At 48.6% G+C, this 25,415-nt stretch overlaps 1 protein-coding gene across 6 annotated transcripts in view; it reads left to right on the forward strand.

Moving 5' to 3' along the window:
* The window catches only part of LOC147689474 (protein eva-1 homolog C-like), a 178,829-nt gene that overhangs the window by 123,754 nt on the left and 29,660 nt on the right, over nucleotides 1-25,415 (forward strand). For 3 of the 6 annotated variants that reach the window (XM_086942247.1, XM_086942246.1, XM_086942250.1), the window contains one exon: nucleotides 17,629-17,718. The exons of the other annotated variants lie outside the window; for them this stretch is intronic. In XM_086942247.1, the coding sequence (XP_086798373.1) occupies nucleotides 17,629-17,718 (90 nt within the window). The remainder of the gene's footprint in view (nucleotides 1-17,628; nucleotides 17,719-25,415) is intronic. 6 annotated transcript variants of the gene reach the window in all.

Genomic DNA, 25,415 nt, shown 5'->3' on the forward strand with positions numbered 1-25,415 from the left:
AGGACTGGGAGTCAGTGGCGGCTTGTGGTGAGACCTGGGCTGATCTAAACCCAGGACTGGGATCCAGTGGTCACTTGTGGTGGACCCTGGACTGACCTAAACCCAGGGGTGGGTTTCAGTGGCGGCTTGTGGTGAGACCTAGACTGGTCTAAACGTAGGACTGGGAGTCAGTGGCGGCTTGTGGTGAGACCTAGCCTGATCTAAACCCAGGACTGGGAGTCAGTGGCGGCTTGTGGTGAGCCCTGGACTGATCTAAACCCAGGACTGGGAGTCATTGGCGGCTTGTGGTGAGACCTGGACTGATCTAAACCCAGGACTGGGAGTCAGTGCCGGCTTGTGGTGAGACCTGTACTGATCTAAACACAGGAGTGGGAGTCAGTGGCGGCTTGTGGTGGGCCTCCTCTGATCTAAACCCAGGAGTGGGAGTCAGTGGCGGCTTGTGGTGGGACCTGGACTGATCTAAACCCAGGACTGGGAGTCAGTGGCGGCTTGTGGTGAGACCCGGACTGATCTAAACCCAGGACTGGGAGTCAGTGGCGGCTTGTGGTGGGACCTGGATTAATCTAAACCCAGGAGTGGGAGTCAGTGGCGGCTTGTGGTGAGACCTGGACTGATCTAAACCCAGGACTGGGAGTCAGTGGTGGCTTGTGGTGAGACCCGGACTGATCTAAACCCAGGGCTGGGAGTCAGTGGCGGCTTGTGGTGAGACCCGGACTGATCTAAACCCAGGACTGGGAGTCAGTGGCGGCTTGTGGTAGGACCTGGACTGATCTAAATCCAGGACCCAGGACTGGGAGTCAGTGGCGGCTTGTGGTGAGACCCGGACTGATCTAAACGCAGGACTGGGAGTCAGTGGCGGCTTGTGGTGGGACCTGGATTGATCTAAACCCAGGAGTGGGAGTCATTGGCGGCTTGTGGTGGGACCTGGACTGATCTAAACCCAGGACTGGGAGTCAGTGGCGGCTTGTGGTGGGACCTAGACTGGTATTTTGGAATTGGCACTTATCTTTCATCTGTAAACAATTTGGAGATAAAGGGTGGTAAGACCTTTAGAGGTCTAGTGGGAACTCCTGGGCCCCTTGGAATTACTAATTTAAACAAATGAAGGATTAACCACTGAGGGTATATAATACCTGCACAATTACTGCAGAATTGAGGTGCATGCCCTGCGACCCAATCTGGGACAATCCTTTGTCCTTAGAAGACCCCTCACTCACCAACCTGGTTGGTGATATGCTTCATCATTGGGGTCCCACCCAGATAGCCGAATGCCATCCAGGTGTGCTTCGACACCTGATTACAGTGGAGCTGGTTATTTTGTTTATGTGTGATATTAAAAAGGAGGGTGTTTTAAAAGTTATCTCAACACTACCCACTTAAAGACTTTATTCTGGAGTGGTTGGACAACAAGTTAAAAGAATATATATAATAATAGTTATATGTGGCACCTTTGCCTAATTAGGTAGGCTGTGGTGTCAAAAAAAGACGTGAGTGTGGTTAAAAGGTAGGTCTACATGTTTCAACCTTCGTATAATTGTAGAGGTTTTCGTCAGGACCAATGTGTAACAGGTTGGGTGGTCTACACACGCTAAGGTGTATCCGTCCCAAACCTGTTGAAGGAATTGAAATCACAAACAGGTGATTTCTAAAAAGGTGTACTCCGTGTAGTCTGAAATTAAAAACTAAAAGCACGCTGATTCAGGGCTTCATGAGCTCCCCCGAGCTTGCTTTACCGTATAGCCACCATTTGTGGCATCAGGAAATCAGGCTCGTTAGCCTAGTAGCGTTTCGGTCGGGAGCTCCGTGGGAGTGAAACGCTACTACCTTTTAACCACACTCACGTCTTTTTTTTGACACCACAGCCTACCTAATTAGGCAAAGGTGCCACATATAACTATTATTATATATATTCTTTTAACTTGTTGTCCAACCACTCCAGAATAAAGTCTTTGAGTGGGTAGTGTTGAGACAACTTTTAAAACACCCCCCTTTTTAATATCACACATAAACAAAATAACCAGCTCCACTTTAATCAGGTGTCGAAGCACACCTGGATGACATTCGGCTATCCGGGTGGGACCCCAATGATGAAGCATATCACCAACCAGGTTGGTGAGTGAGGGGTCTTCTAAGGACAAAGGATTGTCCCTGATTGGGTCGCAGGGCATGCACCTCAATACCGCAGTAATTGTGCAGGTATTATATACCCTCAGTGGTTACTCCTTCATTTGTTTAAATTACTTATCTTTCATCATCAGACTTTGATCTAAAGAGACTGGCAGAGAGGAAGAAGGGAGAAGGAGAAAAGTGACAATGTGGAAACCAGGGATGAAAAAGACTCCAGGAAAGTGAAATGAAGAGAGCGGAAGTGTTGGTTGTTGAAGACAGAGGCATGGGGTCAGGTGAAGCCCGGAGGGGGGCAGCCTGGGCTGGGTGGAGGGAACTGTTACTACAGCAAGGCACAGGTAAGGCCCTGGGGGGAGTGGTGTTTTCAGCTGCTGTTCTCTGGAGTGACTCCTGCTGTCAGGGCTGCAGGTCACCACTGCTGAGACAATCTGAGCTCAGAGTGACGTCAGCACCCCCCCCCCTCCCCCCGGCTCAGCAGGTCCGGCCTGAACTCCTCGTGCCTGCGGCTAAGTTTAGAATCGTGGAAATATTTGTGGCTCCGAACAGGTTTCGTGCAGTGTTTGCTCCCACGCTCGAGGCTCGTGATTGCTCACGCACACGGGGGGTTCGGTCCCAGAGGTGCTGACGGGGTGATCATAGTAAACCTCATTATGGATCATCTATATCAAAGCCGGTTCATGTCCCTCCTCACTCCCCAATTAAATTGTTGTTTGTGAAATACAAGGCATAGCAGTTGTCTCGTGCTCCCTATATGTGGCCTATATTCTTGTGTGCTGAGCAACAATATAGTAGGGGCCTGTAGGAGAGTAGGGTCTGCTATCCTATGGTCACCCCAATTTTTGCTTTTTGCTTCACTGGTTTTCGACTTACTGAGGCTGTGGGCCTGCTAATCAGACCCCCAGCCTGCTGTTCTCTCTCTAAATGTATAATACATGTGCTATAGGTACATACCACAATTGGAAATGGACTCCTTGTCAGCCCCTGTACCATGCACTATAGGTGCTCAGGGCATAGGTGCCACCAAGGCCTACCAGGGGCTGAAGCATAGCTTTTGCCACCCCTGGCTGGTTCTTAAATTGACACAACTGGCTGATCACTCAGCTGGGGCAAATGGGTGTAATCACCCCTTGCTTAGATATAGTATACCTATATCTAAACCTATATCTGGACACATATAAACCTGTGAGCCACTCCTATCGAAGGCCGCATCAATCCTGGAGGCAGAGTGCGTGGTTTTATGTGAGATGAAGCTCTGGCATGAGCTGAGCCTGTCTGCAGCTGTCGGGAACCACTCCCTAAGCTGATCCAGGATAATGCCATACCATATACTCTTAAGTGCCTTATAATCCTCGCGGTTATATAGCAACTTTGGTTTGGCTTTATCAAAACATGTCGTGTAAGGTGTCATACGAATTGGAATACTACCCCCTCGCCAGTTCTGGCGACGGGGGTAGCATTCCACCCTTCTAGAGGGATCAGACATGTTACTTTACTGAAACGCGGTTGATTTAAAATGAGCCTCAGATCCACAAAATGGATGCCTCTGCCACAGACACAAGTCTGGCCTCCTGCTGCTGACCGAAACTCAGCAAATGGTGGCCTGGACAAAGGGTTTCCTGTCGCAGGGCGGTGTCAAACCACCCCAGACAGGAGATAGTGGATTGTAGCAGGGAGGTTTCAAAGAAACCAGACACTGCCTGGGGAGCACACGGCTGCCCCTTGCATAATCCGGCCAAACCGGTTCTGGGGCATCCCAGCCCCAGTCCCAGCGCGGCCTGGATCAAAGGAAAGGGGTGTAACCACCCCCTTCCTGGGTCCCACCCATAGGAGGGGACCTAGCAGGATGTCCAGCCCACCAGATTCGAATAAGAGTGGGAGCAGTGCCAATGCAACTCAGATCACCTTGAAGAAACATATGAAACGAATTCTGGACCCTTCGACATTCTACTCAACATAGAAGACTGAAGAATCTCCCTTGTGGTCAAGGAGTGACCACCCTGTGCATAGAGGCACCATCCAGCCCTTGACCCTTGCTTTGTTGCAGTTCCCGCCGGAACTCGAGTGACAGAGATCGACGAGATCAAGCTTGCCTGCCTTCTCCCAGCCCGATCCACAGTCCCTGCAGAGCTGAGACCAGTGGAGGCGACCGGAAGCGTGGGGCACGCCATCTTGAAAAGGCCACGAGATGCTGACCGTGCAGCCCACGAGTGACCCCCGAAGCTGTACACCGGGGTTTGAGAAGCCCCGACCCCGAGCTACACTTGCACCAAAGCTACCCCCTCCACACTCGACGAGTGCTGCGTGGGGCCCTTCTGCTTGTGTTGGCTTGACGCGTTGGCCCGGTCCCTTGCTAGCTGGCTTGTGGCCCCTGTGCCGACGAAAACTTGAATACGACTTGCTTTTCTGGTTGCTCCAGATCTGCACCAGCTCCTGTGAAAAGGAGCCCCCACTCTGACCCTCCTGGTCTGAGTGAGAAGCAATCTCCCGGTTCCGCGTGAATTGCTTTTGCCAAATGCTGTTTGCTGCAATCTTGAAGCCGACAGTGCTGACAGCGAGAGCCTTCGTGGGACAGATAGTGACCTGCTCCTGGACATCGCAGATGCCCCAGAGCCCACGTGACAGCGGAGAGAAGCCTCTCAATAACCATCTGATTGCGCCCGACATTGCCTGGTTCCGTCCTGGTTCCACCCTGGTCACTGCTGAGTGACCCAGACTCTGTCCCCTCTGCTTTCAGATACATCTCGACTTCGATCCGCCCTTGGATCACACCGGACACTTCTGCTTCCCATCGCCTGCAGCTTCTTCAGCTCCAAGCACCAAGAGCCTGCGTGTCAAAACCCGACGCCACTTCGACCCTGTGCACCCACTTCCTGTGGGTGAGGTAACATTGCAACGCCGGTGTTCCTACACTGGTCCACACCTCTAGGGTCTGTGTCTTAAGTTTTGTTCCTCTAGGTTCAGCGGAAGTATCCTTAAACTCACTTTGTGTAACTTTTACGCACCGTTGACATTGCATTGGTGCAAGCCGCACTTTCCGTGCTGCACCCGAATTCCGTGGGCTACTCCCGACTTCAGCATTGCTAGTCCTGACTGCTCCCAGCGATTCTCTAGGCCCTAGGCCTAACCACTGTTCGATTGGTATCTCTTATACCATTTTTTTAGTATATGGTTTGAGTGGCCACCGGCCCTCATCCAAAATTGTGCAACTTTGTATGTTATACTGTGCTTTTGATTTAACGCTTGTGCCCCTTTCCTCATAAAGAGTACTGGGGATTAATTTAGAAATAAATACATATATTTTTATAATATATACTTGTGTGGTGTCCTTTCATTTGATTACAGGATTGTATGTGGTAAAACAGCTCGCTTAACACGACCTCTTAAGTTAAGCCTTTAAGGCTGCTTAGTCCATGCTACCACTAGAATAGCTTGTCTAACAAGGTTGACTTACAACCAGACATCTTTGGGATTTGTTTGGACTGATACCAAGTGGTTCCAGAATTGGAAACACTACATATCAGGCCAACTTCTCACATTGGTGTGCAGCGGTGCGGATTTGAGCTTGCTGTTTGTTTTACCATTGCAATCTTTATATCAAATTGAAAGATCACATCAAGTACCTTAGGTACATATAAATCAAAAGCTTAGCATATTAAGTTCTACTGAACTTAGTAGTTGTAGATTAAAGGGATTAGCACACCCTGACTACAACTCACTAGCAAGGTACAGTAGGAAAACTCTTAGTGTAGGTAAGTGCACCACTTACACCTCACTAGCAGCCATGTCTGACACAGGAGGTGCCTCAGGGCCTACCCCTGTGATAGTTGACCCCACCAAGGCAACTACCAGATATGACAACCTTAGCCACAAAGACTTGAGTGCCTTGTGCACAGCAAGAGGGCTAAAAAGGGGCAGAGGCCCTACCATTCCTTCCCTGATAGCCATCCTGGAAAAGGATGACTTAGATAAGGTGAGTCAGGCTCCCTTAGAGTCAGGAGAAGGACAGAACTCCCCTGAGAATGAGGATCTTCCAGAAGATGAGGAGGAGGAAGAGGAAGAGGAAGGCTCAGATGTAGAAGAGCCTGAAGATCAGGATCAGAGGGTGACCCAGGTACAGGTTGGCAGGCTTAACCAGGCCAATCTAGACCTACATGGGGATGGAGAGGGCCAGCACCTCCCCAGATCCCATAACCTAATTCTCCCAGGCAACAGGAGGGTGAGATCTCCATCAGGGGACTCTCATGTTTCTAGTGTCTCAAGAGAATCTCAAAGGGGAATGACTTCCCCCCAGAGGAAAGAGCATAGGGCCAGGATGAGGGCTGTCCAAATTCAAATAGAGAGGGAGGAGGTAGCCTTGGCTCAAGCTAAACTTGCTTTAGCAAGAGAAAGAAAATTGTGTGGCTTAGATGCCACTGGTGGCAGCAAAATTCCTAAAGACAAAGACAGGGCCTATGATAATAGAAACCTGACAAAAATTGTGCCCCCCTACAAGGAAGGGGATGACATCCACAAATGGATGACTGCTCTTGAGAGGGCCTGCATGGTACAGCAGGTCCCTGAGGATCAGTGGGCAGCAATTTTATGGTACTCCTTTTCTGAGAAAGGGAGGGATAGGCTCCTCACTGTTAGACCTGAGGATGCCAAAAACTACTCTGTCCTGAAGAGTGCTCTTATTGAAGGGTTTGGCCTAACCACTGAGCAATACAGGTTGTTGTTCAGAGACACCCAAAAAGCACAGACTCAGGACTGGACTGATTTTGTTGATTGTGCCACTAAGGCTCTGGAGGGTTGGCTGCAGGGAAGTAAAGTCTCAGACTATACAGGATTGTACAATCTTATAATGAGAGAGCAGATCCTTAATAACTGTCAGAACCAGCTGTTGCGTCAATACCTCATTGACTCTGATCTGACCTCTCCCCAAGAATTGGGAAAGAAGGCAGACAAATGGGTCAGAACAAGGATTAAGCAGAAACCCCAGAACCATGGTGACCAGAAGAAAACAGACCAGAAGGGTGGGAATCAGAAAGATAAAGAAAAGGACCAGAAGTCTTCAGGCCCCCAAACTAGTAATAAGGAGGGGGTTCCCAAAATGACAAAAAGAAAAAGAAGAATGATGGCCCAAAGAAACCTTGGTGTAATACCTGCAAATCAGTTTCACACTGGGGCAGTGAATGCACTAAGAAAAATCCAGTTCCTGCCACTGCAGGTCCTAAAGCAACTGCACCCCCTAGTACAGTCAGCAGTGGTAGTGCACAACCTAAGGGGATAGTAGGGTTAACCTTGGGTACTGAGGTGGAATCTGGCCTAGTCAGAATCCCCACACAGGCAGTTCTCCTATATGATGTGGACTTATCTTTGACCACTGCAGTGAGCCCCAGTAACCTGGGAAAATATAGGCAGACTCCCTTAATCAATGAGAAACTGGCTCAGGCCTACAGGGACACTTGTGCCAGTGTCACTATGGTGACACCAGACTTTGTGGACCCTGGACAGATTGTACTAGGTGAAAGTTACCTAGTGACCAATGCAAGCAACTCCACTACTTCACATAGTGTGGCTGTTGTGAACTTCTCATGGGGAGGGGTAGATGGCCTAAAGAAAGTTGTTGTGAGTGCAGACCTCCCAGTAGACTGTCTGTTAGGCAATGATCTTGAAAGCTCAGTTTGGTCAGAAGTGGAGTACAGGACTCACGCAGAAATGCTAGGGATTTCAGCTCATGTCCTTGCAGTGACAAGGTCTCAGGCTAAGAAGTGCCTTCCTGAACCAGTGGTGGATCTTGAAACATTAGACCAACCACAACCCAAGAGAAGGAGCAAGAGGGTTAATGCTGTGCCTTCCCACTTGCCCCAGGTTGAGGATCAGGTTTCACAGGAAACTGATTCTGCAGTCCAAGAGGAGACTGTCTCTGAGGAGCTTGGACCTGACCAGGTTGAGTTTCTGGGGACAGGGGGACCCTCAAGGGCAGACCTGGGGCAGGCCCAATTAGATTGCCCTTCACTTGAACCCCTCAGACAGCAAGCTGCTGCTGAGGCTGCAGGGAATGCTCAAGGTGCCCATAAAGTTTATTGGGATGAAGGACTCCTTCATTCAGAGGCTAGAGATCCCAAGCCTGGCACAACCAGGAGGTTGGTTATACCTTTGAAGTTTAGGGGTTTCCTTCTCACCTTGGCCCATGATATTCCCGTTGCAGGACACTTAGGCCAGAACAAGACTTGGGACAGGCTTGTTCCACACTTTCACTGGCCTCACATGTCAGAAAATGTCAAGGAGTTTTGTCGCTCCTGTGTCACTTGCCAAGCCAGTGGTAAGTCAGGTGGCACAACAAAGGCCCCCCTGATACCACTACCTGTGGTGGGGGTACCCTTTGAAAGAGTTGGCATAGATATTGTGGGTCCCATGGATCCTCAAACAGCATCTGGGCACAGATTTATACTGGTGGTAGTGGATCATGCCACCAGGTACCCAGAGGCAATTCCCCTGAGGACCACCACAGCACCTGTGGTGGCAAAAGCCCTCATTGCAGTTTTCTCAAGAGTGGGCTTTCCAAAGGAGGTTCTTTCAGACAGAGGTACCAACTTTATGTCTGGATACTTAAAAGAAATGTGGAAAGAGTGTGGAGTAAACTATAAGTTTACCACACCCTACCATCCACAGTGCAATGGGCTTGTTGAAAGATTCAACAAGACCCTAAAGGGAATGATAAAAGGTTTACCAGAGAAGCCTAGGCGGAAATGGGACATCCTTTTACCCTGCTTGCTCTTTGCTTACAGAGAGGTCCCACAGAAGGGGGTTGGCTACAGCCCTTTTGAACTTTTGTTTGGCCACCCTGTGAGGGGTCCATTGTGTTTGGTGAAGGAAGGATGGGAGTTACCTCTCAAAAAGCCTAAGCTAGATATTGTGGACTATGTACTTGGTCTCCGCTCCAGGATGGCTGAGTATATGGAGAGAGCATCCAAAAACCTGGAGGCCACTCAAGAATTACAGAAAGCTTGGCATGACCAAAAGGCTGTTCTGGTTGAGTTCCAGCCAGGGCAGAAGGTGTGGGTGTTGGACCCAGTGGGGCCAGCAGCTCTCCAGGACAAATGGACTGGACCCTACCCTATCATTGAGAAAAAGGGAGAAGTCACCTATGTGGTTGACTTTGGCACCCCTAGGAGCCCCCACAGGGTGCTCCATGTAAACCGTTTGAAAGCATTTGTTGACAGGGAGGACATGAGTCTCCTCATGGCCACAGATGGGGAACAGGAGGAAGAGAGTGACCCTCTCCCAGACCTGCTTTCCCAGAACCCTGATGATGGTTCAGTTGATGGGGTAGCCTTGGCAGGCAGCCTCACTGAGCAGCAACAGGTGGACTGCAGACAGGTGTTGCAGGCCCACAGGCATATGTTTTCACTCACACCCAGCCAGACTAATTGGTGCACCCATGAGGTGGACACTGGTGACAGTCTGCCTGTGAAGAATAAGATCTACAGGCAACCTGACCATGTCAGGGATTGTATAAAGGCTGAGGTGCAAAAGATGTTGGAGCTTGGAGTGATTGAGCCATCAGAGAGCCCATGGGCTAGCCCAGTGGTCCTTGTGCCAAAACCTCATACCAACGATGGAAAGAGAGAAATTAGGTTTTGTGTGGACTACAGAGGTCTCAATGCTGTCACTAGGACAGATGCACATCCCATTCCAAGAGCAGATGAGCTCATTGATAAATTGGCTTCTGCCAAGTTTCTGAGCACATTTGATTTGACAGCTGGCTACTGGCAAATCAGACTAGCTGAAGAGTCAAAAGCTAAAACAGCATTCTCTACCCCTAGTGGACATTATCAGTTTGTGGTAATGCCCTTTGGTTTGAAGAATGCACCTGCCACCTTCCAAAGGCTGGTGAACCAAGTCCTTGCTGGGTTGGATGACTTTTGTGCAGCATATCTAGATGATATTGCTGTCTTTAGCTCCACCTGGGAGGATCACCTGATCCACCTGAAGAAGGTTCTGGAGGCCCTGCAAAAGGCAGACCTGACTATCAAGGCTACTAAGTGCCAGATAGGGCAGAGCAAGGTTGTGTACCTGGGCCACCTAGTAGGTGGGGGTCAGGTTCAACCACTGGAGAACAAGATCCAGACCATACAGGACTGGGCTCCTCCAACTACCCAGACACAAGTCAGAGCCTTCTTGGGCCTGACTGGGTATTACAGAAAATTTGTAAAGAACTATGGGTCCATTGTGACACCATTGAATGACTTGACATCCAAGAAGATGCCCAAAAAGGTTCAGTGGACAGTTAGCTGTCAAAAGGCATTTGATGACCTGAAGAAGGCCATGTGCTCTGCACCTATCCTGAAGAGTCCTGACTACTCCAAACAGTTCATTGTACAGACAGATGCTTCTGAGTTGGGGGTGGGAGCTGTGCTTTCACAACTTAATCAAGATGGTCAAGACCAGCCCATTGCTTTTATTAGCAGAAGGCTGACCCCCAGGGAGAAACGTTGGTCAGCTATTGAGAGGGAGGCCTTTGCTTTGGTTTGGGCCCTGAAGAAGCTGAGACCATACTTGTTTGGTACTCACTTCCTAATTCAGACAAACCATAAGCCCCTCTTGTGGCTAAATCAGATGAAGGGTGAAAATCCCAAACTGCTCAGGTGGTCCATTTCCCTACAGGGGATGGACTTTACAGTGGAGCACCGCCCAGGGACTGACCATGGTAATGCAGATGGTCTCTCCAGGTACTTCCACTTAGAACATGAAGACTTATCTGGTCAAGGTTAAGTTTAATGTCCCTGCGTTTGGGGTGGGGGGGGTTGTGTAGGAGAGTAGGGTCTGCTATCCTATGGTCACCCCAATTTTTGCTTTTTGCTTCACTGGTTTTCGACTTACTGAGGCTGTGGGCCTGCTAATCAGACCCCCAGCCTGCTGTTCTCTCTCTAAATTTATAATACATGTGCTATAGGTACATACCACAATTGGAAATGGACTCCTTGTCAGCCCCTGTACCATGCACTATAGGTGCTCAGGGCATAGGTGCCACCAAGGCCTACCAGGGGCTGAAGCATAGCTTTTGCCACCCCTGGCTGGTTCTTAAATTGACACAACTGGCTGATCACTCAGCTGGGGCAAGTGGGTGTAATCACCCCTTGCTTAGATATAGTATACCTATATCTAAACCTATATCTGGACACATATAAACCTGTGAGCCACTCCTATGGAAGGCCTCATCAATCCTGGAGGCAGAGTGCGTGGTTTTATGTGAGATGGAGCTCTGGCATGAGCTGAGCCTGTCTGCAGCTGTCGGGAACCACTCCCTAAGCTGATCCAGGATAATGCCATACCATATACTCTTAAGCGCCTTATAATCCTCGCGGTTATATAGCAACTTTGGTTTGGCTTTATCAAAACATGTCGTGTAAGGTGTCATACGAATTGGAATACTACCCCCTCGCCAGTTCTGGCGACGGGGGTAGCATTCCACCCTTCTAGAGGGATCAGACATGTTACTTTACTGAAACGCGGTTGATTTAAAATGAGCCTCAGATCCACAAAATGGATGCCTCTGCCACAGACACAAGTCTGGCCTTCTGCTGCTGACCGAAACTCAGCAAATGGTGGCCTGGACAAAGGGTTTCCTGTCGCAGGGCGGTGTCAAACCACCCCAGACAGGAGATAGTGGATTGTAGCAGGGAGGTTTCAAAGAAACCAGACACTGCCTGGGGAGCACAAGGCTGCCCCTTGCATAATCCGGCCAAACGTGTTCTGGGGCATCCCAGCCCCAGTGCGGCCTGGATCAAAGGAAAGGGGTGTAACCACCCCCTTCCTGGGTCCCACCCATAGGAGGGGACCTAGCAGGATGTCCAGCCCACCAGATTCGAATAAGAGTGGGAGCAGTGCCAATGCAACTCAGATCATCCTGAAGAAACACAAGAAACGAATTCTGGACCCTTCGACATTCTACTCAACATAGAAGACTGAAGAATCTCCCTTGTGGTCAAGGAGTGACCACCCTGTGCATACAGGCACCATCCAGCCCTCGACCCTTGCTTTGTTGCAGTTCCCGCCGGAACTCGAGCGACAGAGATCGACGAGATCAAGCTTGCCTGCCTTCTCCCAGCCCGATCCACAGTCTCTGCAGAGCCGAGACCAGTGGAGGTGACCGGAAGCGTGGGGCACGCCATCTTGAAAAGGCCACGAGACGCTGACCGTGCAGCCCACGAGTGACCCTCGAAGCTGTACACCGGGGTTTGAGAAGCCCCCACCCCGAGCTACACTTGCACCAAAGCTACCCTCTCCACACTCGACGAGTGCTGCGTGGGGCCCTTCTGCTTGTGTTGGCTCGACGCATTGGCCCGGTCCCTTGCCAGCTGGCTTGTGGCCCCTGTGCAGACAAAAACTTGAATACGACTTGCTTTTCTGGTTGCTCTAGATCTGCACCAGCTCCTGTGAAAAGGAGCCCCCACTCTGACCCTCCTGGTCTGAGTGAGAAGCAATCTCCCGGTTCCGCGTGGATTGCTTTTGCCAAGTGCTGTTTGCTGCAATCTTTAAGCTGACGGTGCTGACGGCGAGAGCCTGCGTGGGACAGATCGTGACCTGCTCCTGGACGTCGCAGATGCCCCAGAGCCCACGTGACAGAGGAGAGAAGCCTCTCAGTAACCATCTGATTGCGCCGACATTGCCTGGTTCCGTCCTGGTTCCACCCTGGTCACTGCTGAGTGACCCAGACTCTGTCCCCTCTGCTTTCAGATACATCTCGACTTCGATCCGCCCTTGGATCACACCGGACACTTCTGCTTCCCATCGCCTGCAGCTTCTTCAGCTCCAAGCACCAAGAGCCTGCGTGTCAAAACCCGACGCCACTTCGACCCTGTGCACCCACTTCCTGTGGGTGAGGTAACATTGCAACGCCGGTGTTCCTACACTGGTCCACACCTCTAGGGTCTGTGTCTTAAGTTTTGTTCCTCTAGGTTCAGCGGAAGTATCCTTAAACTCACTTTGTGTAACTTTTACGCACCATTGACATTGCATTGGTGCAAGCCGCACTTTCCGTGCTGCACCCGAATTCCGTGGGCTACTCCGACTTCAGCATTGCTAGTCCTGACTGCTCCCAGCGATTCTCTAGGCCCTAGGCCTAACCACTGTTCGATTGGTATCTCTTATACCATTTTTTTAGTATATGGTTTGAGTGGCCACCGGCCCTCATCCAAAATTGTGCAACTTTCATATGTTATACTGTGCTTTTGATTTAACGCTTGTGCCCCTTTCCTCATAAAGAGTACTGGGGATTAATTTAGAAATAAATACATATATTTTTATAATATATACTTGTGTGGTGTCCTTTCATTTGATTACAGGATTGTATGTGGTAAAACAGCTCGCTTAACACGACCTCTTAAGTTAAGCCTTTAAGGCTGCTTAGTCCATGCTACCACTAGGATAGCTTGTCTAACAAGGTTGACTTACAACCAGACATCTTTGGGGTTTGTTTGGACTGATACCAAGTGGATCCAGAATTGGAAACACTACATATCAGGCCAACTTCTCACAGGGCCACTGGAAATATGCCATTATCTTCAGTTATTTGGAGATTTACCACTTAATCTATTATCTTCTCCATAGCGTGCAGATTTTAGCAAAAATATATCTTTTTTTTAGTTTAACCGCATGAAGTGTTAAAAAAAAAACCTCCCACTCATGTTGCTGCACAGACGCAGGCATAGACGGGTCACCTGATTGGTGTTTTGAGGTGTTAAAGATATTTAGGGGAAACCTTTGATCTTGTAGGGGCATATTGTCAAGGGATAGCGTTAAAATTATCGCCGCTTTAGCGGCAGGAAACTGCCGGTAAAGCGGCGATAATGAACTAGATAATATGCCCCCTAGAGAATTCCAATAGAAGCCCAGGTTCCCACCAGAACCTGGGCTTCTATGGGAATTCACAAGGGCCTATTATCAAGCCCGTTATCGCCGCTCTAGCGGCAGTTTCCTGCCGCTAAAGCGGCGATAATTTTAACGCCATCCCTTGATAATATGCCCCGTAGTGTTAATGTGTAAAAATAACTGAGCAATACTGCTTCAAAATGTGGTGCATACAGTGCATAATTTGCTTTGCCACATAATTTGTTCCTCCCAGTCTGCTTAATTTCAGAGGCCTTGATTATGGTATATGACACCGCAGTCAAACTGCACAGCACACATCCTAATCTCACATGCTTCAAAGTGCTCTCATATCCATTAAGGAAGGGGGGGGGGCATAGTAGCAAGGAGTAGCGATATTTATCATTAAATGCGCTTATCGCATTTTTTTTTCCGCTGCTGATCGCTGGATATTTTAGAGGAGAAAACCTGCTATTAGCAACGTTTTTCTCCGTTGTGCTAAAATATCCAGCGATGGTGGCAAAATGCGATAATATTGCTGGAAATCCAGCGATATTCTAGCATTAACGCCAATGGGGGCTTAATGTGATAATCCCCCCCCATTGACTATACAGGTAAGTCAACTTTTTAGCAGGTGTTAGATTCTAGCGATAATCGCGCTTAGCGCAATTTTTTTTATCGCTTCGCCTGCCTTGCTAATAGGCGATAGCTGTGTTAGCAACTGTTTTCAGTCGCTAACAGTTTGGTAAGCCCACTTTGCATGTCATTAGCAATTAATATCGCTGACATGCAAAGCGGGCCCCAAACCTGTAGCTATCTCCTAAAAGCTGTTGCTAACTGCTGTTAGAGACAGCTTGCTAATAGGGCGATAAAAATATTGCTGCTTTAACAGGAATAAGTCCAGCTAAAGTGGCGATATCGCCCTTGCTAATATGCCCCTCGGTCTCCTCAGGAGGGGAGAACTGGTCAGTGTTCTTTGTCAAAATGATACGGATTTAATTAGGAATGGAAACTTCCTAGTTTGTTCGCCCAAGTGGACAAATTCTTGGTGCATGAGTTTGGGACGCAGAAGCCACATGAAAAGCTAGTATCATGTTTGAGTTCAAGAATCCCAACCACAGCTCGGCATCTGGATTAACCCTTAAAGTTCTTGCCCACTTCTGCCATCAGGTTCACTTTTACGTAGGAAAATAAGCAGTGCTTAATTTGTAAACAAACAACTGCAGTCATCAGACGTTTTTCTAAGAAGCTTGTGGCTGGTGATAAATACCAGGGCTGGATAGTCTTGTTTCTACCTCATGCATCTGTAATCCACCATCAGACACTCCCTGCCTCTTTATCTCACTCTTGCACATTCTTTCTCAATCCTGCTTTTTGCGTCGAGCCTAGAGCCAGTGTGCATGGAATAGAAGCCCCGCCCACTCTCCTCTCATATTTGTCATTGGCTTCTGTCTTTGTCCTTCATAAATTCAGGTTTTTATTCAGTAATTGGCTTGCTAGTCCCTCCTTTGTACCGCCTTGTCTTCATTTGTAATCTTCCATGGCTACTAGCCCTTTTACTTTGGTTCTTACACAGTACGTGATAATTAGTCTGTAAGCACTATTTTCTTTATTGAGTTTCTCTTACTGTGGCAGTACATGCTTTGCTTACATTCAGCGTGCCAATGCACGCGCTGTCTTTTCAATGGGGCCACTTCTTTCCAGTGCCATATGGCTCGCATTTAAATGCTAGCAGCTGTTAGGAGCTCTAAACACGTTCCTCTTCATGTGCATGGTGCACGCTTCATCTTTAACAATGGCAGAGTGGGCTAAAGAACGGTGATGGATTAAACCCAGATCTTTTGACTGGGTGTGAGTGTTTGATTGATTCAGATGCTCCGTCCATCATCACCCCCTTTTGTACCACTCATCTTTAACCATGGCGGCCACTTCGGAGGCCAAATGCTCCCATGTTCCATTTTAATGGCTCGGCGGGGCTGTCATTGGCTTGTTTTTGGGCCGCTTCACCTCTATGCCTAGAATCACACGGCTGCAGCTGTACTCTGCTCGCTTGTCTCAATCAGCGATGCCCCAGCAGTGGTGAGGCAGGGGAGTGAATCGAAGGCGACAGTATCCAACAGTTAGTGTGTGATTGAAAGGGCTGGTGAATCTAAAGAGAAGCAAGCTGTGGGGCTGGTACGTGTTGGGGCTGGCTGGAGTGATAGGTATGCGCCTCATAGGGAGAAGCACAGATTGACCAGCGACACCTCAGTCTCCCAAACAGACGAGGGGTAGCGAGGCTGCTGCGGATGGACTTTCGGGGATCGAGGGGACCTGGCCGAAAAGGGCAACTCAGTCGGCTGCAGCTGCTGTGCACTAGAGGAGTGGTCTCCAGGCAGACAATGGGTTCTGTCAACAATGCCCCTTCCCTTTAATGAATAATACACTTGGACTTTGCATCATTTCAGGAGCATTTTTACTGTTTTTTTTTTTCAACAGGCAGGCTGTATGTTTCAGTCATTTTTTTGCTGTAAACTTGTTCCCTGCTTTTGTGATGGGGGTTGGCATTGCTCTGTCGACAGTCATAACCTTTGTCTTGTTTTGAGTTTAAGCAGTGTTGGTTATGTTGAGCGGGAGTGTTGACATTAATAAGTCTCCTTCATTGTTCGCTGTTCATTCTTTCCCTCCACCCACTGGCTTGGGGATAAGAGGGTGGAACGGCTCAGTCTTATTGTGCATTGAACCTCTGGGCATACAGAAGGAATGGAACCGGGTGCGCTGCTGTGTATCTGCCCCAATCTGGTCTTTGAGGAACACCCCCCTGCCCAAAAGAAGCAGCTGGATTTAGATTTTTAATTTTGCTGCACATATACATTTTATATTCGCTCTAAAGTACGGGTGTTGCTGGTAACCAATTTAATGGTATTTATTTTACTGATATCGGAAGGATGGAAGGCTGATTGTGCCTTGCAAGGATTCACACTCGTGAGCTGTACACATGTTTTAGTGGCACAGATCACTAGACTGAACCATCCTGTTAGCAGATCTTGTTTGTGGGGTGTAAAGGCTGCATGGAAATTGTTGTTTTCAATTTCACCGCTGTACTTGGACACCATGTTTTTGTCTAGTTAGTAATCAAAGTTGGACCGTCGGCATGCATGCAAAGGTGTCTCACTTAAGTGCCTCCATCTTTGACGAGGGGGTGGGGGGGCGATTAGAGTCACAAGAATACGTGCCATTAAGAACTCAGGAGCTTATGACTTGTTATTGTATTAATAATTGTCCACAGCGTGCTGTAGGCGCTCCATTGCCTTAGCAGTGAAAACAATATTCACTTCTGGATGAAATGCGGAGTCTTCTCTCCAGAAACCAACCTTGTGATCTGGATCTTATGAACAGCGCTGCTTGTTTGCTTTACTTTTGGTCAATCACTCTCCATAAGAGCATTTCGGCAGTACGATCCCCACTGCTCCCTCCATCCTCCCTTGGTAGGTAAAAGACATTGCCATTTACAATGCCGATCGATCTAACTTACAAAAATGCGCGACCTATTGCATTTCCAATGCTTGTTTGATTCGTTGCTCAGAAAGGGCTCCTGGTCAGTGTGTGACTTGCTGCTGAGAGAGGCCTCCTGGTCATTGTGTGATGTGTGTCCCTTGTGCTCTGCAGGCGGCTGGTACACTGGGCCCCGGCTCTCCAGACTCCATGAAGAAGTGATGATCTTGACTAGTTCCCTGGCTGTGTTTGCCCACATCTGGGGTATGTGGTTTCTTTATGTTCAAGTATTTCTACTAGTAAGAGCTTTCAATATCCTCCCAGTTTGGCTTTAATACATATTGAGTGATATCCTGTGCTCCATCAGTTCTTAACCTGTTATCTGTGGACTCCTGACAGTCCCCAAAGCCTTCTCGGGAGTCAGTGATTGCATAAAATATTAAATAATATTACTACATTAACAAATTGAATATAAATAAAGTAGAAAAGTCAAACATTTAGAACATTCTGTAAATGGGAAGGAATTTGAAATTGGAGGCTAAACATTAAGTTAGTATCCTCAGATGTTTCGTGTGAGCAGTTCAAGTCCATCAAACAGAATATAATATAGTCAATGTGTGGGCTCTATTACATTTAGAAAAGCTCTAACCTGCACATCAATATAACATTTTTACATTTTGTATATTTGTTTGTTAAATAAAATATTTTATAATTTGTGTACTTGATGAATGCTTAAGTCATCTAAATTGCTTAGACTCGGGTTGTCGGTTCCAGTTGTGGCTCCATGAGGGTCTCAGGAAGGCAGTAAGGATTCAGTGGAGGTCTCCGGGTGCGAGTAATGCTTAAATGGGGGTCCACAGAAGATCCGCTGTAGCAGGGATTCGGCTAGTAAAGAAGAACTGCGCCTTGGGGTAACAGGACGTCAGAATGCAGGAACTGATCTCTCTATCATGTCAGTACTAGCTGGCCCAAATGTGGCGCGCTCACAGTGCCACACCTGACCTCCTAACCTTCCCAGAGTAACAGATGATTTTCGGAAATAGAACTAAGCAACAAATCAGCATTACTAGCAGGCTGTATAAAATAAACAACCCAACCATGGCAAAGAATATATCTTTCTAGGCCTACCCTCACTATGTGAGCACAGGGATATGTTAGTGACCTCTGGGATTAGAAACAGACCCCATACCTGGTGTGTAGTTCGGTGGTCTGCATCACAGATGTAAACCCGGTTTACCCAAGACTGCTGCCTCCAATTCAGGACCAGTCTCTCTGCCGGAATTCTCTTTTCTGACCCCCAAGGGGGCGACGCACATTTTATATAAGAACTACTCTGTTGTGAAGCTGTGCTGCTGTGTTAGGAGATGTTGCTGACCGGGCACAAGAAATCATTCCAGCATGTTTTTCGAGCTTATACGAAATGTTCAGACTGAACAGTCAGAAGAATCACCAAATAACAAATAACATGTGCAGCGTATTTCAGAAATAATATCATGGCACAAGAACACATATGTTATGTGTGGCTGTGCAAAGCAGAGGCAGCCTAACTCATGAAATACACAAAACGAAGGGAGAACCAAAGTGGGCCCAAAAGGAAATCCCTCCACCACTGCTGTGCTCTGTCTAGTCAAGCATTTTGTATGTTGTAAAGCACAAAGATTACAAGTGGATGTCTAGTTCTCATTAACACACACAAAGTTATTGTAAGGGTACACTGATTACCTTGGGCACTCAAGAAGTCTCATCATACTGTGGGTTATATGAGTGTTTGCACTTTTTTCACTATGAAAATGACAGTGATGGAGAATGGTGAGTGGGTTGGTATCCAGAGGTCAGATAATGGAACACTGGCACAACCCTGAGGCTGGCATCACAGGCCCAGCTCTCAAAGGGGACATGGGGTGGATGGTGCTAAAGTATGAATCAAGCCCCAGACATATCTTATGCTGGACCGAATGCTTCAAGAGGCATTCCCACCTCAGTACCTGTAAACAAAGAGAAACCGTGATCTGCAAACCATGCCAAGCATTGTTAAAAACACAGCCATTCTGGAGTCCATACCCACCTCAGCATCTACGAACAAAGAGGAATTGTATTGTCCAAAGAACTCCAAGCATTGTTAAAAATACAGTCATTATGGGGCCCATACCCACCCCAGCACCTGCGAACAAAGAGGAATTGAAAAACCTAACCACACCAAGCATTGGTAAAAATACAGCCATTCTGGAGCCCATACCCACCCCAGCATCTGCGAACAAAGAGGAATTGTAAAAACCTAACCACACCAAGCATTGTTAAAAATACAGCCATTCTGGAGCCCAAACCCACCCCAGCATCTGCGAACAAAAAGGAATTGTATTAACCAAACCACACCAAGCATTGTTAAAAATACAGCCATTCTGGAGTCCATACCCACCCCAGCACCTGCGAACAAAGAGGAATTGTACAATCCAAAGAACTCCAAGCATTGTTAAAAATACAGTCATTATGGGGCCCATACCCACCCCAGCATCTGCGAACAAAGAGGAATTGTACTAACCAAACCACACCAAGCATTGTTAAAAATACAGCCATTCTGGAGTCCATACCCACCCCAGCATCTGTAAACAAAGAGGAATTATACTATTCAAACCACACCAAGCATTGTTAAAAATACAGCCATCCTGGGGCCCAAACCTAACCACACAGTGTCAAAACAAAGAAGAGTTGTGATATCCGCACCATACTAAGCATTGTTAAAACAAAGGGACATCATGGAGTCCAAACCCAAGCAGGCATCGTAAGACAAAGGGACATCATGGAGTCCAAACCCAAGCAGGCATTGTTAAAACAAAGGGACATCATGGAGTCCAAACCCAAGCAGGCATCGTAAGACAAAGGGACACCATGGAGTCCAAACCCAAGCAGGCATCGTAAGACAAAGGGACATCATGGAGTCCAAACCCAAGCAGGCATCGTAAGACAAAGGGACATCATGGAGTCCAAACCCAAGCAGGCATCGTAAGTCAAAGGGACATCGTGGAGTCCAAACCCAAGCAGGCATCGTAAGACAAAGGGACATCATGGAGTCCAAACCCAAGCAGGCATCGTAAGACAAAGGGACATCATGGAGTCCAAACCCAAGCAGGCATCGTAAGACAAAGGGACATCATGGAGTCCAAACCCAAGCAGGCATTGTTAAAACAAAGGGACATCATGGAGTCCAAACCCAAGCAGGCATCGTAAGACAAAGGGACACCATGGAGTCCAAACCCAAGCAGGCATCGTAAGACAAAGGGACATCATGGAGTCCAAACCCAAGCAGGCATCGTAAGACAAAGGGACATCATGGAGTCATCATGGAGTCCAAACCCAAGCAGGCATCGTAAGACAAAGGGACACCATGGAGTCCAAACCCAAGCAGGCATCGTAAGACAAAGGGACATCATGGAGTCCAAACCCAAGCAGGCATCGTAAGACAAAGGGATATCATGGAGTCCAAACCCAAGCAGGCATCGTAAGACAAAGGGACATCGTGGAGTCCAAACCCAAGCAGGCATCGTAAGACAAAGGGACATTGTGGAGTCCAAACCCAAGCAGGCATCGAAAGACAAAGGGACATCATGGAGTCCAAACCCAAGCAGGCATCGTAAGACAAAGGGACACCGTGGAGTCCAAACCCAAGCAGGCATCGTAAGACAAAGGGACACCATGGAGTCCAAACCCAAGCAGGCATCGAAAGACAAAGGGACATCATGGAGTCCAAACCCAAGCAGGCATCGTAAGACAAAGGGACACCGTGGAGTCCAAACCCAAGCAGGCATCGTAAGACAAAGGGACATCGTGGAGTCCAAACCCAAGCAGGCATCGAAAGACAAAGGGACATCATGGAGTCCAAACCCAAGCAGGCATCGTAAGACAAAGGGACACCATGGAGTCCAAACCCAAGCAGGCATCGTAAGACAAAGGGACACCATGGAGTCCAAACCCAAGCAGGCATCGTAAGACAAAGGGACACCATGGAGTCCAAACCCAAGCAGGCATCCTAAGACAAAGGGACATCATGGAGTCCAAACCCAAGCAGGCATCGAAAGACAAAGGGACATCATGGAGTCCAAACCCAAGCAGGCATCGTAAGACAAAGGGACATCATGGAGTCCAAACCCAAGCAGGCATCGTAAGACAAAGGGACATCATGGAGTCCAAACCCAAGCAGGCATCGTAAGACAAAGGGACACCATGGAGTCCAAACCCAAGCAGGCATCGTAAGACAAAGGGACACCATGGAGTCCAAACCCAAGCAGGCATCGTAAGACAAAGGGACATCGTGGAGTCCAAACCCAAGCAGGCATCGAAAGACAAAGGGACATCATGGAGTCCAAACCCAAGCAGGCATCGTAAGACAAAGGGACACCGTGGAGTCCAAACCCAAGCAGGCATCGAAAGACAAAGGGACATCATGGAGTCCAAACCCAAGCAGGCATCGTAAGACAAAGGGACACCGTGGAGTCCAAACCCAAGCAGGCATCGTAAGACAAAGGGACACCGTGGAGTCCAAACCCAAGCAGGCATCGAAAGACAAAGGGACATCATGGAGTCCAAACCCAAGCAGGCATCGTAAGACAAAGGGACACCGTGGAGTCCAAACCCAAGCAGGCATCGTAAGACAAAGGGACATCATGGAGTCCAAACCCAAGCAGGCATCGTAAGACAAAGGGACACCGTGGAGTCCAAACCCAAGCAGGCATCGTAAGACAAACGGACATCATGGAGTCCAAACCCAAGCAGGCATCGTAAGACAAAGGGACACCATGGAGTCCAAACCCAAGCAGGCATCGTAAGACAAACGGACATCATGGAGTCCAAACCCAAGCAGGCATCGTAAGACAAAGGGACATCATGGAGTCCAAACCCAAGCAGGCATCGTAAGACAAACGGACATCATGGAGTCCAAACCCAAGCAGGCATCGTAAGACAAAGGGACATCGTGGAGTCCAAACCCAAGCAGGCATCGTAAGACAAAGGAACACCATGGAGTCCAAACCCAAGCAGGCATCGTAAGACAAAGGGACATCGTGGAGTCCAAACCCAAGCAGGCATCGAAAGACAAAGGGACATCATGGAGTCCAAACCCAAGCAGGCATCGTAAGACAAAGGGACACCGTGGAGTCCAAACCCAAGCAGGCATCGTAAGACAAAGGGACATCATGGAGTCCAAACCCAAGCAGGCATCGTAAGACAAAGGGACATCATGGAGTCCAAACCCAAGCAGGCATCGTAAGACAAAAGGACATCATGGAGTCCAAACCCAAGCAGGCATCGAAAGACAAAGGGACATCATGGAGTCCAAACCCAAGCAGGCATCGTAAGACAAAGGGACACTGTGGAGTCCAAACCCAAGCAGGCATCGTAAGACAAAGGGACATCATGGAGTCCAAACCCAAGCAGGCATCGTAAGACAAAGGGACATCATGGAGTCCAAACCCAAGCAGGCATCGTAAGACAAAGGGACATCATGGAGTCCAAACCCAAGCAGGCATCGTAAGACAAAGGGTCATCATGGAGTCCAAACACAAGCAGGCATCGTAAGACAAAGGGACATCATGGAGTCCAAACCCAAGCAGGCATCGTAAGACAATGGGACACTGTGGAGTCCAAACCCAAGCAGGCATCGTAAGACAAAGGGACATCGTGGAGTCCAAACCCAAGCAGGCATCGTAAGACAAAGGGACATCATGGAGTCCAAACCCAAGCAGGCATCGTAAGACAATGGGACACCATGGAGTCCAAACCCAAGCAGGCATTGTAAGACAAAGGGACATCGTGGAGTCCAAACCCAAGCAGGCATCGTAAGACAAAGGGACACCATGGAGTCCAAACCCAAGCAGGCATCGTAAGACAAAGGGACATCATGGAGTCCAAATCCAAGCAGGCATCGTAAGACAAAGGGACATCATGGAGTCCAAACCTAAGCAGGCATCGTAAGACAAAGGGACATCATGGAGTCCAAACCCAAGCAGGCATCATAAGACAAAGGGACATCATGGAGTCCAAACCCAAGCAGGCATCGTAAGACAAAGGGACATCATGGAGTCCAAACCCAAGCAGGCATCGTAAGACAAAGGGACATCATGGAGTCCAAACCCAAGCAGGCATCGTAAGACAAAGGGACATCATGGAGTCCAAACCCAAGCAGGCATCGTAAGACAAAGGGACACTGTGGAGTCCAAACCCAAGCAGGCATCGTAAGACAAAGGGACATCATGGAGTCCAAACCCAAGCAGGCATCGTAAGACAAAGGGACATCATGGAGTCCAAACCCAAGCAGGCATCGTAAGACAAAGGGTCATCATGGAGTCCAAACCCAAGCAGGCATCGTAAGACAAAGGGACATCATGGAGTCCAAACCCAAGCAGGCATCGTAAGACAAAGGGACACTGTGGAGTCCAAACCCAAGCAGGCATCGTAAGACAAAGGGACATCATGGAGTCCAAACCCAAGCAGGCATCGTAAGACAAAGGGTCATCATGGAGTCCAAACCCAAGCAGGCATCGTAAGACAAAGGGACATCATGGAGTCCAAACCCAAGCAGGCATCGTAAGACAAAGAGACATCGTGGAGTCCAAACCCAAGCAGGCATCGTAAGACAAAGGGACACTGTGGAGTCCAAACCCAAGCAGGCATCGTAAGACAAAGGGACATCATGGAGTCCAAACCCAAGCAGGCATCGTAAGACAAAGGGACATCATGGAGTCCAAACCCAAGCAGGCATTGTAAGACAAAGGGACATCATGGAGTCCAAACCAAAGCAGGCATCGTAAGACAAAGGGACATCATGGAGTCCAAACCCAAGCAGGCATCGTAAGACAAAGGGACATCATGGAGTCCAAACCCAAGCAGGCATCGTAAGACAAAGGGACATCATGGAGTCCAAACCCAAGCAGGCATCGTAAGACAAAGGGACACCATGGAGTCCAAACCCAAGAAGGCATCGTAAGACAAAGGGACACTGTGGAGTCCAAACCCAAACAGGCATCGTAAGACAAAGGGACATCATGGAGTCCAAACCCAAGCAGGCATCGTAAGACAAAGGGACATCGTGGAGTCCAAACCCAAGCAGGCATCTTAAGACAAAGGGACATCATGGAGTCCAAACCCAAGCAGGCATCCTAAGACAAAGGGACATCATGGAGTCCAAACCCAAGCAGGCATCGTAAGACAAAGGGACATCATGGAGTCCAAACCCAAGCAGGCATCGTAAGACAAAGGGACATCATGGAGTCCAAACCCAAGCAGGCATCGTAAGACAAAGGGACATCATGGAGTCCAAACCCAAGCAGGCATCGTAAGACAAAGGGACATCATGGAGTCCAAACCCAAGCAGGCATCGTAAGACAAAGGGACATCATGGAGTCCAAACCCAAGAAGTCATCGTAAGACAAAGGGACACTGTGGAGTCCAAACCCAAGCAGGCATCGTAAGACAAAGGGACATCATGGAGTCCAAACCCAAGCAGGCATCGTAAGACAAAGGGACATCGTGTAGTCCAAACCCAAGCAGGCATCGTAAGACAAAGGGACATCATGGAGTCCAAACCCAAGCAGGCATCGTAAGACAATGGGACACCATGGAGTCCAAACCCAAGCAGGCATCGTAAGACAAAGGGACATCGTGGAGTCCAAACCCAAGCAGGCATCGTAAGACAAAGGGACATCGTGGAGTCCAAACCCAAGCAGGCATCGTAAGACAATGGGACACCATGGAGTCCAAACCCAAGCAGGCATCGTAAGACAAAGGGACATCGTGGAGTCCAAACCCAAGCAGGCATCGTAAGACAAAGGGACATCGTGGAGTCCAAACCCAAGCAGGCATCGTAAGACAAAGGGACACAGTGGAGTCCAAACCCAAGCAGGCATCGTAAGACAAAGGGACATCGTGGAGTCCAAACCCAAGCAGGCATCGTAAGACAAAGGGACATCGTG

This window comes from Lissotriton vulgaris, chromosome 10 (genome assembly GCF_964263255.1).
Source record: "Lissotriton vulgaris chromosome 10, aLisVul1.2, whole genome shotgun sequence".
Lineage (NCBI taxonomy): Eukaryota > Metazoa > Chordata > Amphibia > Caudata > Salamandridae > Lissotriton > Lissotriton vulgaris.